Source organism: Salmo trutta, chromosome 29 (genome assembly GCF_901001165.1).
Source record: "Salmo trutta chromosome 29, fSalTru1.1, whole genome shotgun sequence".
Taxonomy (NCBI): domain Eukaryota; kingdom Metazoa; phylum Chordata; class Actinopteri; order Salmoniformes; family Salmonidae; genus Salmo; species Salmo trutta.
In genome coordinates this window covers 8,001,509-8,015,262 of record NC_042985.1, presented here as the reverse complement: position 1 = coordinate 8,015,262, position 13,754 = coordinate 8,001,509, and the positions used below count along the sequence as shown (strand labels likewise).

Here is a 13,754-nt window from a genome sequence, read left to right as displayed (position 1 = left end):
ATAGAGACGAGATGATATAAACATAAAGAGGTGTGTGTGTGTAGCTCCACTTAGTCACGTCAATACATCTAGGTTTAACAGCTTACCAATTCAAAAAAACTCTGAAGTTGGATCCCTCAAGTATCCTGTACACAGAGACAAGTCTTGACCTCTCCCTCTGAACCCACAACCAGCAGGCTACAACCATCACTAGTTAATAAAACACACTGTTCTTATCAGATGGCCTTCTCTGGTGAACACTGCCAGCATGAGCATGAGGACCCAAGGTCTGTATGTGTTAAAGTTATTCCCTTTCTGTCTGCAAACCTGATAGAAATATGTCAAGTCTGACTTGGTAAATGGGGAAGGGAGGAAATATGTCAAGTCTGACTTGGTAAATGGTGAAGGGAGAAAATATGTCAAGTCTGACTTGGTAAATGGGGAAGGGAGGAAATATGTCAAGTCTGACTTGGTAATAGGGAAGGGAGGAAATATGTCAAGTCTGACTTGGTAATAGGGAAGGAGGAAATATGTCAAGTCTGACTTGGTAAATGGGGAAGGGAGGAAATATGTCAAGTCTGACTTGGTAAATGGGGAAGGGAGGAAATATGTCAAGTCTGACTTGGTAAATGGGGAAGGGAGGAAATATGTCAAGTCTGACTTGGTAATAGGGAAGGAGGAAATATGTCAAGTCTGACTTGGTAATAGGGAAGGAGGAAATATGTCAAGTCTGACTTGGTAATGGGGAAGGGGGAAATATGTCAAGTCTGACTTGGTAATAGGGAAGGAGGAAATATGTCAAGTCTGACTTGGTAAATGGGGAAGGGAGGAAATATGTCAAGTCTGACTTGGTAATGGGGAAATATGTCAAGTCTGACTTGGTAATAGGCAAGGGGGAAATATGTCAAGTCTGACTTGGTAAATGGGGAAGGAGGACATGCAGTGCATTCGGAAAGCACTCTGTTCTTATTTTTTTCCAAAGGAAAAACTAACTAAGGGAATGTTTTTGCGAGTGTAATTACAGGCCTTGTCCTGTTTTCTCTGTTCGTTTGTTTACTGCTGAGGAGTTTGGGCATTTGTGGTATCCTCCACTGCACTTACAATGCTTTCAGAAAGTATTCACAATGCTCCACAATGACAATGCAAACAGGATTTAAAAAATGTATTTAAAAAAATAATAAACAGAAATACCTTATTTACATAAGTATTCAGACCCTTTTCTATGAGACTCGAAATTGAGCTCTGGTGCATCCTGTTTCCATTGGTCATCATTGAGATGTTTCTACAACTTGGAGTCCACCTGTAGTAAATTCAATTGATTGGACATGATTTGGAAAGACACACGTCCATATGAGTACCCCTCATCATCTCTCTACTGCACGCCCTCATCTCTCTACTGCACGCCCTCATCTCTCTACTGCACGCCCTCATCATCTCTCTACTGCACGCCCTCATCTATTGCACTCTCTCTCTGCCCTCTACCACATTGACCTGAAGACTGTGTGTGTTTACGTGAGTGTGTGGGTATACCTACTTGCGTGCCGACGTTTGTGTGTGCACGCGAGTGCATCTGTATGCGAGTGCATGTGCGTGCATGTGTATGTGAGTGCATGTGTATGTGAGTGCATGTGTACAGTCGTGGCCAAAAGTTTTGAGAATGACACAAATATTCATTTTCAAAGTTTGCTGCTTCAGTGTCTTTCGATATTTTTGGCAGATGTTACTATGGAATACTGAAGTATAATAACAAGCATTTCATAAGTGTCAAAGGCTTTTATTGACAATTACATGAAGTTGATGCAAAGAGTCAATATCTGCAGTGTTGACCCTTCTTTTTCAAGACCTCTGCAATCCGCCCTGGCATGCTGTCAATTAACTTCTGGGCCACATCCTGACTGATGGCAGCCCATTCTTGCATAATCAATGCTTGGAGTTTGTCAGAATTTGTGGGTTTTTGTTTGTCCACCCGCCTCTTGAGGGTTGACCACAAGTTCTCAATGGGATTAAGGTCTGGGGAGTTTCCTGGCCATGGACCCAAAATATCGATGTTCTGTTCCCAGAGCCACTTAGTTATCACTTTTGCCTTATGGCAAGGTGCTCCATCATGCTGGAAAATACCTTGTTCATCACCAAACTGTTCCTGGATGGTTGTGAGAAGTTGCTCTCGGAGGATGTGTTGGTACCATTCTTTATTCATGGCTGTGTTCTTAGGCAAAATTGTGAGTGAGCCCATTCCCTTGGCTGAGAAGCAACCCCACACATGAATGGTCTCAGGATGCTTTACTGTTGGCATGACACAGGACTGATGGTAGAGTTCACCTTGTCTTCTCCGGACAAGCTTTTTTCCGGATGCCCCAAACAATCGGAAAGGGGATTCAGAGAAAATGACTTTACCCCAGTCCTCAGCAGTCCAATCCCTGTACCTTTTGCAGAATATCAGTCTGTCTCTGATGGTTTTCCTGGAGAGAAATGGGTTCTTTGCTGCCCTTCTTGACACCAGGCCATACTCCAAAAGTCTTCACCTCACTGTGCGTGCAGATGCATTCACACCTGCATGCTGCCATTCCTGAGCAAGCTCTGTACTGGTGGTGTCCCGATTCCGCAGCTGAATCAACTTTAGGAGACAATCCTGGCGCTTGCTGGACTTCCTTGGGCGCCCTGAAGCCTTCTTCACAACAATTGAACCGCTCTCCTTGAAGTTATTGATGATCTGATAAATGGTTGATTTAGGTGCAATCTTACTGGCAGCAATATCCTTGCCTGTGAAGCCCTTTTTGTGCAAAGCAATGATGACGGCACGTGTTTCCTTGCAGGTAACCATGGTTGACAGAGGAAGAACAATGATTCCAAGCACCACCACCCTCCTTTTGAAGCTTCCAGTCTGTTATTTGAACTCAATCAGCATGACAGAGTGATCTCCAGCCTTGTCCTCGTCAACACTCACACCTGTGTTAACAAGAGAATTACTGACATGATGTCAGCTGTTCCTTTTGTGGCAGGGCTGAAATGCAGTGGAAATGTTTTTGGGGGATTAAGTTCATTTGCATGGCAAAGAAGGACTTTGCAATGAATTGCAATTCATCTGATCCCTCTTCATAACATTCTGGAATATATGCAAATTGCCATCATACAAACTGAGGCAGCAGACTTTTTTGTGAAAATTAATATTTGTGTAATTCTCAAAACTTTTGGCCACGACTGCATGCGAGTTCATGCGCTTGCGAGTGCGTTGGAGCGCACGTGTGCGCAAGCGCGAGTGTACGTGAGCGCATGTGTGCGCGCGAGTGTACGTGAGCGCATGTGTGTGCGAGTGTACGTGAGCGCATGTGTGTGCGAGTGAGAAGAATTCCTCTCCGAAGGGAAAAACATTTTCCTGGAAGATGTTTCACTGCAGCCTTCCTAGGACAAAAACATCCCTGCAGTACAACAGAAAGAGAGAAAGAGAAAGAAAGAGGGAGCTGATTGGGGACACTACCAGGGCCCTATCCTATAGCGCCATATATCACAGTTTTTAAAACATTGCCCAAATATTGAAAGAAGGTTAGACGTGGCCGAGAGACGGAGGAAGAGGAGAGGAGGAGGGTTATAAATACATTCTGCTGTGTGGAAAGGAACTAGACCCCATGCTGGGAGTGAGGGGTGACGGCAGCCCCTTTGGCTCCAGTCATCTTGCCCCCGGGGCCCAGGGTGACACCCCACACCCTGGGAGGGGAGGGGGGGTTAGTGTCGAAGGGCATGGATTAAAGTACACCTGTTAATGTCCATGTGAATACCCACAGGGCATGGATTAAAGTACACCTGTTAATGTCCATGTGAATACCCACAGGGCATGGATTAAAGTACACCTGTTAATGTCCATGTGAATACCCACAGGGCATGGATTAAAGTACACCTGTTAATGTCCATGTGAATACCCACAGGGCATGGATTAAAGTACACCTGTTAATGTCCATGTGAATACCCACAGGGCATGAATTAAAGTACACCTGTTAATGTCCATGTGAATACCCACAGGGCATGGATTAAAGTACACCTGTTAATGTCCATGTGAATACCCACAGGGCATGGATTAAAGTACACCTGTTAATGTCCATGTGAATACCCACAGAACATGGGCATGATAACTGACTGAGGGGCGTACACTAGATGAGACTGTAGATCAGTGACGTTAGAGCCGTATCGGCAGGTCAGTGGCGGTAGCAACAGTGGTAGGTCAGTGGCGGTAGCAACAGTGGTAGGTCAGTGGCGTTAGCAACAGTGGTAGGTCAGTGGCGTTAGCAACAGTGGTAGGTCAGTGGCGTTAGCAACAGTGGTAGGTCAGTGGCGTTAGCAACAGTGGTAGGTCAGTGGCGTTAGCAACAGTGGTAGGTCAGTGGCGTTAGCAACAGTGGTAGGTCAGTGGCATTAGCAACAGTGGTAGGTCAGTGGCGTTAGCAACAGTGGTAGGTCAGTGGCGTTAGCAACAGTGGTAGGTCAGTGGCGTTAGCAACAGTGGTAGGTCAGTGGCGTTAGCAACAGTGGTAGGTCAGTGGCGTTAGCAACAGTGGTAGGTCAGTGGCGTTAGCAACAGTGGTAGGTCAGTGGCGTTAGCAACAGTGGTAGGTCAGTGGCGTTAGCAACAGTGGTAGGTCAGTGGCGTTAGCAACAGTGGTAGGTCAGTGGCGTTAGCAACAGTGGTAGGTCAGTGGCGTTAGCAACAGTGGTAGGTCAGTGGCGTTAGCAACAGTGGTAGGTCAGTGGCGTTAGCAACAGTGGTAGGTCAGTGGCGTTAGCAACAGTGGTAGGTCAGTGGCATTAGCAACAGTGGTAGGTCAGTGGCGTTAGCAACAGTGGTAGGTCAGTGGCGTTAGCAACAGTGGTAGGTCAGTGGCGTTAGCAACAGTGGTAGGTCAGTGGCGTTAGTAACAGTGGTAGGTCAGTGGCGTTAGTAACAGTGGTAGGTCAGTGGCGTTAGTAACAGTGGTAGGTCAGTGGCGGTAGTAACGTAGTGGTATTGGTGCTGCGACGATGAAGAAATCTAATAAGAACTCTTTATAAATCAAACCCAACTACTCCCACCATGAATCCACATTTTTCAATCCTCTCTTTTTCCCTCAATATTCAGTTCCTCTCTTATTTAGCGCTCTCCCTTAATCTATCATTTCTCTGCTCACTCTCCGTGTCTCCTCCCTGTCCCTGGCTTCACTCTCCGTGTCTCCTCCCTGTCCCTGGCTTCACTCTCCGTGTCTCCTCCCTGTCCCTGGCTTCACTCTCCGTGTCTCCTCCCTGTCCCTGGCTTCACTCTCCGTGTCTCCTCCCTGTCCCTGGCTTCACTCTCCGTGTCTCCTCCCTGTCCCTGGCTTCACTCTCCGTGTCTCCTCCCTGTCCCTGGCTTCACTCTCCGTGTCTCCTCCCTGTCCCTGGCTTCACTCTCCGTGTCTCCTCCCTGTCCCTGGCTTCACTCTCCGTGTCTCCTCCCTGTCCCTGGCTTCACTCTCCGTGTCTCCTCCCTGTCCCTGGCTTCACTCTCCGTGTCTCCTCCCTGTCCCTGGCTTCACTCTCCGTGTCTCCTCCCTGTCCCTGGCTTCACTCTCCGTGTCTCCTCCCTGTCCCTGGCTTCACTCTCCGTGTCTCCTTCTTTCCTCTAATCTCTTTGAGAGGCTTTCCTGGCCTCTCGGGCGGCGCCGGCGGCCTGGCGTTGGTTCACTCCCTCAGAGGCGTTGGTTCACTCCCTCAGAGGAGGCTCCACCGAGGTTCTGTCTGGGTAATGCGGCTTTGGGACATTGTGATCTGCCCCTATAAAAACAGATTAATTACATTTAGTGCTGCCGTGCTCAAGTCAAATCTCTTCGGGAGGTGTTGAGTTATCCCTCCTGCCTCTGGGCCCGAAACGGAAAGCGTGAAAAATGATGCTGGGAAGTAAAAATACTTTGGCGAGGACACAGTCCGTCTGCAGAGGGGGCTTAGGGGGTGTACTGCAGGGTAATGTATAGGAAAGGTTGGGGCTGGACTGAAAGGCTTGCTGTGGATGGGTCTCCAGGGCGGGGGGAAAGCCGTTCAACATAAGTCCCAGATTCATTTAACTCTGGGCAGCTGCTGTTCAGGGCTCCGCTGGGGGGGATCCATCACCTCCAGCCTGCTATGCCATCAGTCATGAGGAGAGACCATCCACACCTCCGTCCTGCCTGCCGCCACTGGCACATCCACAGGGGAGCCCTCCCCCGCCGGTGGCGGCCAGGAAATACGACACTAATCTGGGCCTGTCACTCCCTTCCTCCGTCTCACACTCCTCTCTACCCTCTCAATTCATTCCCACACACTATGTTCATTTATTTATTCATCAATATTTCCCCTTCCAAACTCGCTCTCCCTTTCTCAATCTCTCCCTCCTTTCCACCCCTGCTGCCTCAAGCAGTCCCAGTACAGTATATCATCCTTTATCTCCTTCTCCTCCCCTCTCCCTTCCATCCCTCGTTTCCAGTGCCTCCCCCTCCCTTCTCCACAGGTCACTGCAGGATTCAGGCCGATCATCCTGAGAACCCAGCAGGAGTAAAACATTAACAACAGGGCTATGGAGGAGTGGGAGGTCTGAGTCAATGTCCTAACACAAGCAATCACCTCATAGCATGAACGCACACTGTTAGAGTACAGTAGGAGGCGCTAGACAGACTTCACTCAGCTAGAGAGGAGAACAGATGCCAGAGGAAAGTGGAGGGGAGGAGATGAGGACAGTAGACTAAAGAGAGCGCACGAGCGAGCGGGGAAAAAAGGGTGGAGGAGATAAAGGAACTTCAAGGAGGAGGAGGAGATAAAGGAGCTTCAAGGAGGAGGAGGAGATAAAGGAGCTTCAAGGAGGAGGAGATATAAAGGAGCTTGGAGGAGGAGGAGATAAAGGAGCTTCAAGGAGGAGGAGGAGATAAAGGAGCTTCAAGGAGGAGGAGGAGATAAAGGAGCTTCAAGAAGGAGGAGATAAAGGAGCTTCAAGGAGGAGGAGATATAAAGGAGCTTCAAGAAGGGGCGAATGAGAAGATGTGGAGGGAATAGGAGGAGGAAATGGAAGACAAGAGAGGAGGTCTACAGTTCTTATGATCTGGACCAGTGAGCCTCAGAGGAGGGTGTACAGTAATGTAACAATACACTACAGTTCATTATAACAGGCTTATTTACCTGGTCGTACTCCTGGGCCCCTGGGTAGAGGGGCCAGCCCAGGAAGAGCTCAGCGATCACACAGCCCAGGGACCACATGTCGATGGCTTCACAGAAGGGCAGGCCCAGGATGATCTCTGGAGCCCTGGAAGGAGAGAAACACAAAGTGGTTAGCTACACTCATACACTGACTTAGCATAACCCAGTTAGAACTGACTATTTGAGAAAGGGATCGAGTCCAAACATGCCTTCTAGCACAATTACATTTCTAGTCAGTCGTATCATGATAAAGCTGAGACGGCAGAACCACAAGAGGTCAATGCTAAAGTACAGCAGTCTCGTGTGTGTCACCTTGCCAAGTGACCCATGTACCAATACTGATCAAATCAAATTTTATTGGTCACATACACATGGTTAGCAGATGTTAACGCGAGTGTAGCGAAATGCTGGTGCTTCTAGTTCCGACAGTGCAGCAATATCTAACATGTAATCTAACAAATTCACAACAACTACCTTATACACACAATTAGACACAAATGTAAAGGGATGAATAGAATATGTACATATAAATATATGGATGAGCGATGGTGTCCGGCATAGGCAAGATGCAGTAGATGGTATAGAATATAGTATATACATATGAGATGAGTAATGTAGGATATGTAAATATTATTAAAGTGGCGTTATTTAAAGTGACTAGTGATACCTTAATTAAGTCCATTTATTTAAATGGCCAGAGATTTGAGTCTATATGTTGGCAGCAGCCTCTCTATGTTAGTGATGGCTGTTAAACAGTCTGATGTCCTTGAGATAGAAGCTGCTTTTCAGTCTCTCGGTTCCAGCTTTGATGCACCTGTACTGACCTCGCTTTCTGGATGATAGCGGGGTGAACAGGCAGTGGCTCGGGTGGTTTGTCTAGGAGCAAGACGTCGATGTCCACGACGAGGCTGGTTTTCTTTTTGTAACCTGTGATTGGCTGTGGACCCTGCCACATACGTCTCGTGTTTAAGCCGTTGTATTGCGACTCTACTTTGTCTCTATACTGAAGCTTTGCTTGTTTGATTGCCTTGCGGAGGGAATAGCTACACTGTTTGTATTCGGTCATGTTTCCGGTCGCCTTGCCATAATTAAAAGCAGTGGTTCACGCTTTCAGTTTTGCGCGAATGCTGCCATCAATCCACGGTTTCTGATTAGGGAAGATTTTAATAGTCACAGCTCCGATGCAATTGCTAATAAATCCGGTCACCGAGTTAGCGTATACATCAATGTTGTTGTCTGAGGCTATCCGGAACATATCTCAGTCCACGTGATGGAAAGCAATCTTGAAGCGTGGAATCCGATTGGTCAGACCAGCGTTGTATTGACCTGAGCAGGGGCGTTTCCTCGTTTAGTTTCTGTCTATAGGCTGGGAGCAACAAAATGGATCCATGGTCAGATTTGCCGAAGGAAGGGCGCAGGAGGGCTTTGTATGCATCACGGAAGTTCGAGTAGCAATGATCCAGAATTCTGCCAGCTCTTGTCACGCATTCGATATGCTGATAGAATTGAGAGTATTGATCTTAGGTTAACTTTGTTAAAATCCCCAGCTACAATAAATGCAGCCTCAGGATGTATGGTTTCCAGTTTACATAGAGTCCAGTGAAGTTATTTTAGGGCTGACGAGGTATCTGCTTGGGGGGGGGGGGGGGGGGGGGGGGGGTATACACGCCTGTGACTATGATCGAAGAGAATTCTCTTGGAAGATAATACGGTCGGCATTAGATTGTAAGGAATTCTAGGTCAGGTGAACAAAAGGACTTGAGTTCCTGTATGTTGTTGCGATTACACCATGAGTCGTTAATCATAAGGCATACACCTCCGCCCTTCTTCTTACCAGAGAGTTGTTTGTTTGTCGGCACGACGCGTGAAGAAACCGGGTGGTTGTGAAAACATATCCCGAGTGAGCCATGTTTCTGTGAAACAGAGAATGTAACAATCTCTGATATCTCTTTGGAAGGCAACTCATGCCCTAATTTCATCCAACTTGTTGTCTAGAGATTGGACATTGGCGAGTAATATGCTAGGAAGCGGTGGATGGTGTGCTCGCCTTCCGAGTCTGACCAGTAGGCCACTCCGTCTGACTCTCCTGCAGCGACCGCGTTGTTTTGGAACGGCCTCTGTGATAAGATCGCATGTCCAGGGTGGAGTTCCGAACAAGGGAACCGCTTCGGGAAAGACGTATTCCTGGTCGTAATGATGGTAAGTTTACATCGCTTTTATATAATAGTTCTTCCCGGCTGTATGTAATAACACTTGAGATTTTCTGGGCTAACAATGTAAGAAATAATACATTAAAAAAACAAATAACTGCATAGTTTTCTAAGGACCTGAAGCGAGGCGACCATCTGTCGGTGCCATTATCATCATATCAGGAGCCAGCTTGGTGCCACCAGCACCAGCCAGAGTAGGAGGAAGTTTTCCACTAGACACTGAGCTTTAGCCAGTTTTGCCTTTTCCCTGCTTCTAGTCAATGTAGCTAGGATTGTGAGGCTAAGCTATGGTTGATATCTCACAGGGGAACCTTCTTCGAGAACCACCAGCCTCTGCCAGTAGTTTATCAGGTCAGGGATCAGGGTGTGAGCTGGATAAGAACAACCAGGAAGTACTGTACATCTACAGCGTCACTAAGTGCTGGCTCACGGTAACCCTGGGTAACTCCATGGTGATGATCCCGTTAAACAGTAGGCCTAATGCACTGTCACACATCGTCAAGCTAGCAATGACGCAGCCACGTCAGAGCTGATCTGGGTAAAACAGACTGACAGCTCCTTAGAACATACTAGGACTAGAAACCTTACTGGGACATGACCACACTGCTAGGACCAGCTACCTCATAGCCTGGGCTGAGACCGTTTACACAGGCAGCCCAATTCTTACATTTTTACACTAATTGGTTTCTTGACCAATCAGATCTTTTGTAAATAAATGTACAAAATATTAGAATTGGGCTGCCTGTGTAAACACAGCCTAATTGCTCCAAAACAAGATACAACCCCAGTGGGGAAAACCAGTTCAAATGACATTGTTGCAACCATTTTTGGTTGTAAACAGATTCTAATGACATTTTAATCAACTGGGATGTCATGTGTAACAAAACAACAATATAAATCTTCCCAAGTTTACAGTAATTTAGCAATAGCCTACATACCACTGCAGGAACCAAACAGCCAAACCCAACTCAAGAAACGAGGCACCATAACATGATGTTTTCATTTCATTTTGTTGAGTTATAACTCTAAGATAATAACTAGTATTAGTTACAGATAAATACACATGTTCCTCCTTTAGGATTCCTGTGATTGTGATAGGGGCATTCTCTGGCCACTTGAGCGGACCTTATACGAATGCTTGACAACTTGTGCTCTGTTGACAATGTCAGATGCCACCAGTGTCTATACACAGGCCAATAGAAAACGGCAGCTTGATAAACCCAAGGCCAATGTTTTAACAAGTATATATTTGGCCATTTTTCACCAAGCATGAATATCTACGAGTAACAAATGGTGCTCCATATGTTTAAAAACACCCTATGCTGTCAGGAGTATGTTGGTAAGGGGGAACTAAACAAACCTTAGCTCAAAACACGGGATTGGGTGCTTGTGGTGTTCTGGGAACAAGTATTTTTTATGTCAGTTAGCATATTCAGAAATACAGTACCAGTCAAAAGTTTGGACACCTATTTATTCCAGGGTTTTTATTTTATACATTTTAGAATAATAGTGAAGACATCAAAAATATGAAATAACACATATGGAATCATGTACTGTAGTAACCAAAAAGTGTTAAACAAATCAAAATATATTTTATATTTGAAATTCTTCAAAGTAGCCACCCTTTGCCTTGATGACAGCTTTGCACATAGTTTTGATGTCTTCACTATTATTTACAAGGTAGAAAATAGTACAAATAAAGAAAACCCCTGGAATGAGTAGCTGTGTCCAAACTTTTGACTGGTACTGAATGTGTATGTGTGTCAGTGTAGTACGTGTGGGTCCAGTGAGCGTACATAGAGCCAGTGCAGGAATGTATGTGCAACAAAACAAAAAAAGGGGTCAAAGTAAATAGTCCGGGCAGCCATTTGATTAACTGTTCAGCGGTTTTATGGCTTTGGTGTAGAAGCTGTTCAGGAGCCTTTTGGTCCCAGACTTGGTGCTCCGGTAGAAGAGAGAACAGTCTATGACTTGGGTGGCTGAAGTCTTCAACTATTTTTTACTGTTACAGTACAGCTATCACAAACATTACTGTTACAGTTCCATGATAGGATTAAGATAATCGATATAACTGATGAGTGAGGGATTGAAGGGCCAGCCTGGCATCACTCCCCTGGTTTACAGTTCTCCACAGCTCGCCAAACAGACTAGGGCCATCCAGAGCTTTTTCTATTGGGCTAATCTAACCTGATCTAGCAGAAAAGGTAGCATGGCTAGTCTGTAAAATCTTTAAAGCTGTATGTCATCGAGCTGTAAGTGACAGTGGCGGGTGGCCGAACTATGACCTGCTAACAGTTTTAGTCCGTTTTAACCACATTGTCAAAACGACTGCAGGTGACAGCAGGGCAACGGCCACAGAGACACAAAAAAAGGACCAAGCATCTCAGGCCCACTGCCTTTTAATACGACCCAGCGTTTCCCTAGGAGGCTGAGAGACTCAACAGAAAGACAAATACAGACAGAGGCCAGTGGAAGACCTGAACACAGACTGTACAGTTCAATTGGCTTTGTTTGCCTTCCAGCTGTCCTGCCTGCCACTCCTTTGGCCTCCACCTTAGATATCTGTGATTGATTCATACTGTCTGTCAGTAGTAGCGACAGTGCAACACAGGCTACATGTCCAGAAATGGGACAAATCAGCAGGCTTCTAAGCAGCACTTCTCCTACAATTACATAGGTGCTTCCCCCCTCTCTTCCTCAAAACCAAATTGGTTTGAAATGAATGTAGCGGTGTGTTTGTGGCCTTGGGTGTAGCTTTGGGGGACTTTGCACCCTGCCTAGGGGGGGAAAACGATGTAGGGGAAACACTGATCTCACAGTGGGTCTGTAGTGTGATGTAACCCAGCCCATCACTCTGGCCTTGGCAGAGGAACTATTCTTATCCAAGAGTTAAAATACATTCTGCCTACGTTAACACCTTGGTGGTGTAGGGGGAGGAAGGGAGGGGTACTGGAACAGTCAAACTGCCCGGTGTTTTCTCCCCCCTGTATGACTGGACACATCTTTATGATTACCACGGGGCTGTTTCACTAATCATACACTCAGGGGTGTGATTACACTGCTAGCCAGGCTCAATAATGACGGCAGCACTGAAAGCCGTTTCACCACTCAGTGTGTTACAGAGGTTGAGAGGGGAGAAGCTAACAGGAGCAGAAGTTAAAACGGCAGGACCAAAGGTAACGTGTTTATAAGAGAAAACAAGAGAACGCTCAAGAAGAAATAGCAACGTGAATGACTAACATATTTTACATATATAAAGGAGGAGGCTAATCCCCATGTCATCACGTATAAGAGAGAGAATGGTGGTCGGCTAGTGAGCAACGAGTGAGGAAGAAGGATAAATGGACAGATATGAACAGTTTCAAAACAGAGGAGAGAGCGAGACTCAGATCCAGCATGGGGTGGATGAGTGGTCGTCGTCATGGCAACAATGTACTTTCCTGATTGACGCAACCCTAGCAGCCGGTCTCCAGTGAAACCAAATCTATTTTCTATCCTGAGGATGTGACGTGCGAAGCCCAGGAGATGCAAGCCGAGCAGAGGCCCTGTGATCACACACGTACAGGGTCCATGGGAGACACACACAGGGCCCCCTGAGGAGACACACACACACTAGGGTTGTCACAATGCCAGTATGGCGGTACTCAGAGGTATGGCGGTACTCAGAGGTATGGCGGTACTCAGAGGTATGGCGGTACTCAGAGGTATGGCGGTACTCAGAGGTATGGCGGTACTCAGAGGTATGGCGGTACTCAGAGGTATGGCGGTACTCAGAGGTATGGCGGTACTCAGAGGTATGGCGGTACTCAGAGGTATGGCAACAAGGAAATACAACAGTCCTAATGTTGGAGACAAACAGCCTGATGATGTCACTTAGAATCCCATGTTTATTTTCCAAGCTGTAGCACACTATATTGAACATGAAGTATGTTTTTAAAGGACCATAGACTTTAGTCTGCTTTGGGTTTTCCTTTTTGTCATGGAAAATCTGGTATCGTGATACTGGTACCGTGACAACATTAACACACACACATGATCCTGGGGTACTGCTCACCTGTATGGGTGAGGGGTACAGGGGTACTGTGTGTTTGGGTGTCAGGTGGGAAATGGCTAACTGGGAGTCACTTGTAAGCCATCACAGAAAGGTGGTACTGAGTCACTGAAGAGCATATTGCTCAACAACTGGCACTGCTAAAGAAGCAGATGAGGTCAGTCGCATCAGAGATCAGACAGAAAATCCACCCAGAATGGGACAAATCCTACAGCATGACTCAGAGCCTCGATAGTAGACATTAAACATTTAGATTCAGTATGACTTAAGCCTAATGAGGTGACTGAAAGAGACAACATGGTGCCTTTTGCAGTCCTATAATTGTTATATGCATGAAGGCTGAAACACAC

At 46.5% G+C, this 13,754-nt stretch overlaps 1 protein-coding gene across 4 annotated transcripts in view; it reads right to left on the bottom strand.

Moving 5' to 3' along the window:
• Positions 1 to 13,754, bottom strand: part of LOC115166847 (homeodomain-interacting protein kinase 3) — a 70,852-nt gene that overhangs the window by 18,805 nt on the left and 38,293 nt on the right. For all 4 annotated transcript variants that reach the window (XM_029720724.1, XM_029720722.1, XM_029720723.1 and 1 more), the window contains exon 3: positions 7,126 to 7,249. In XM_029720724.1, coding sequence (XP_029576584.1) covers positions 7,126 to 7,249 — 124 coding nt within the window. The remainder of the gene's footprint in view (positions 1 to 7,125; positions 7,250 to 13,754) is intronic.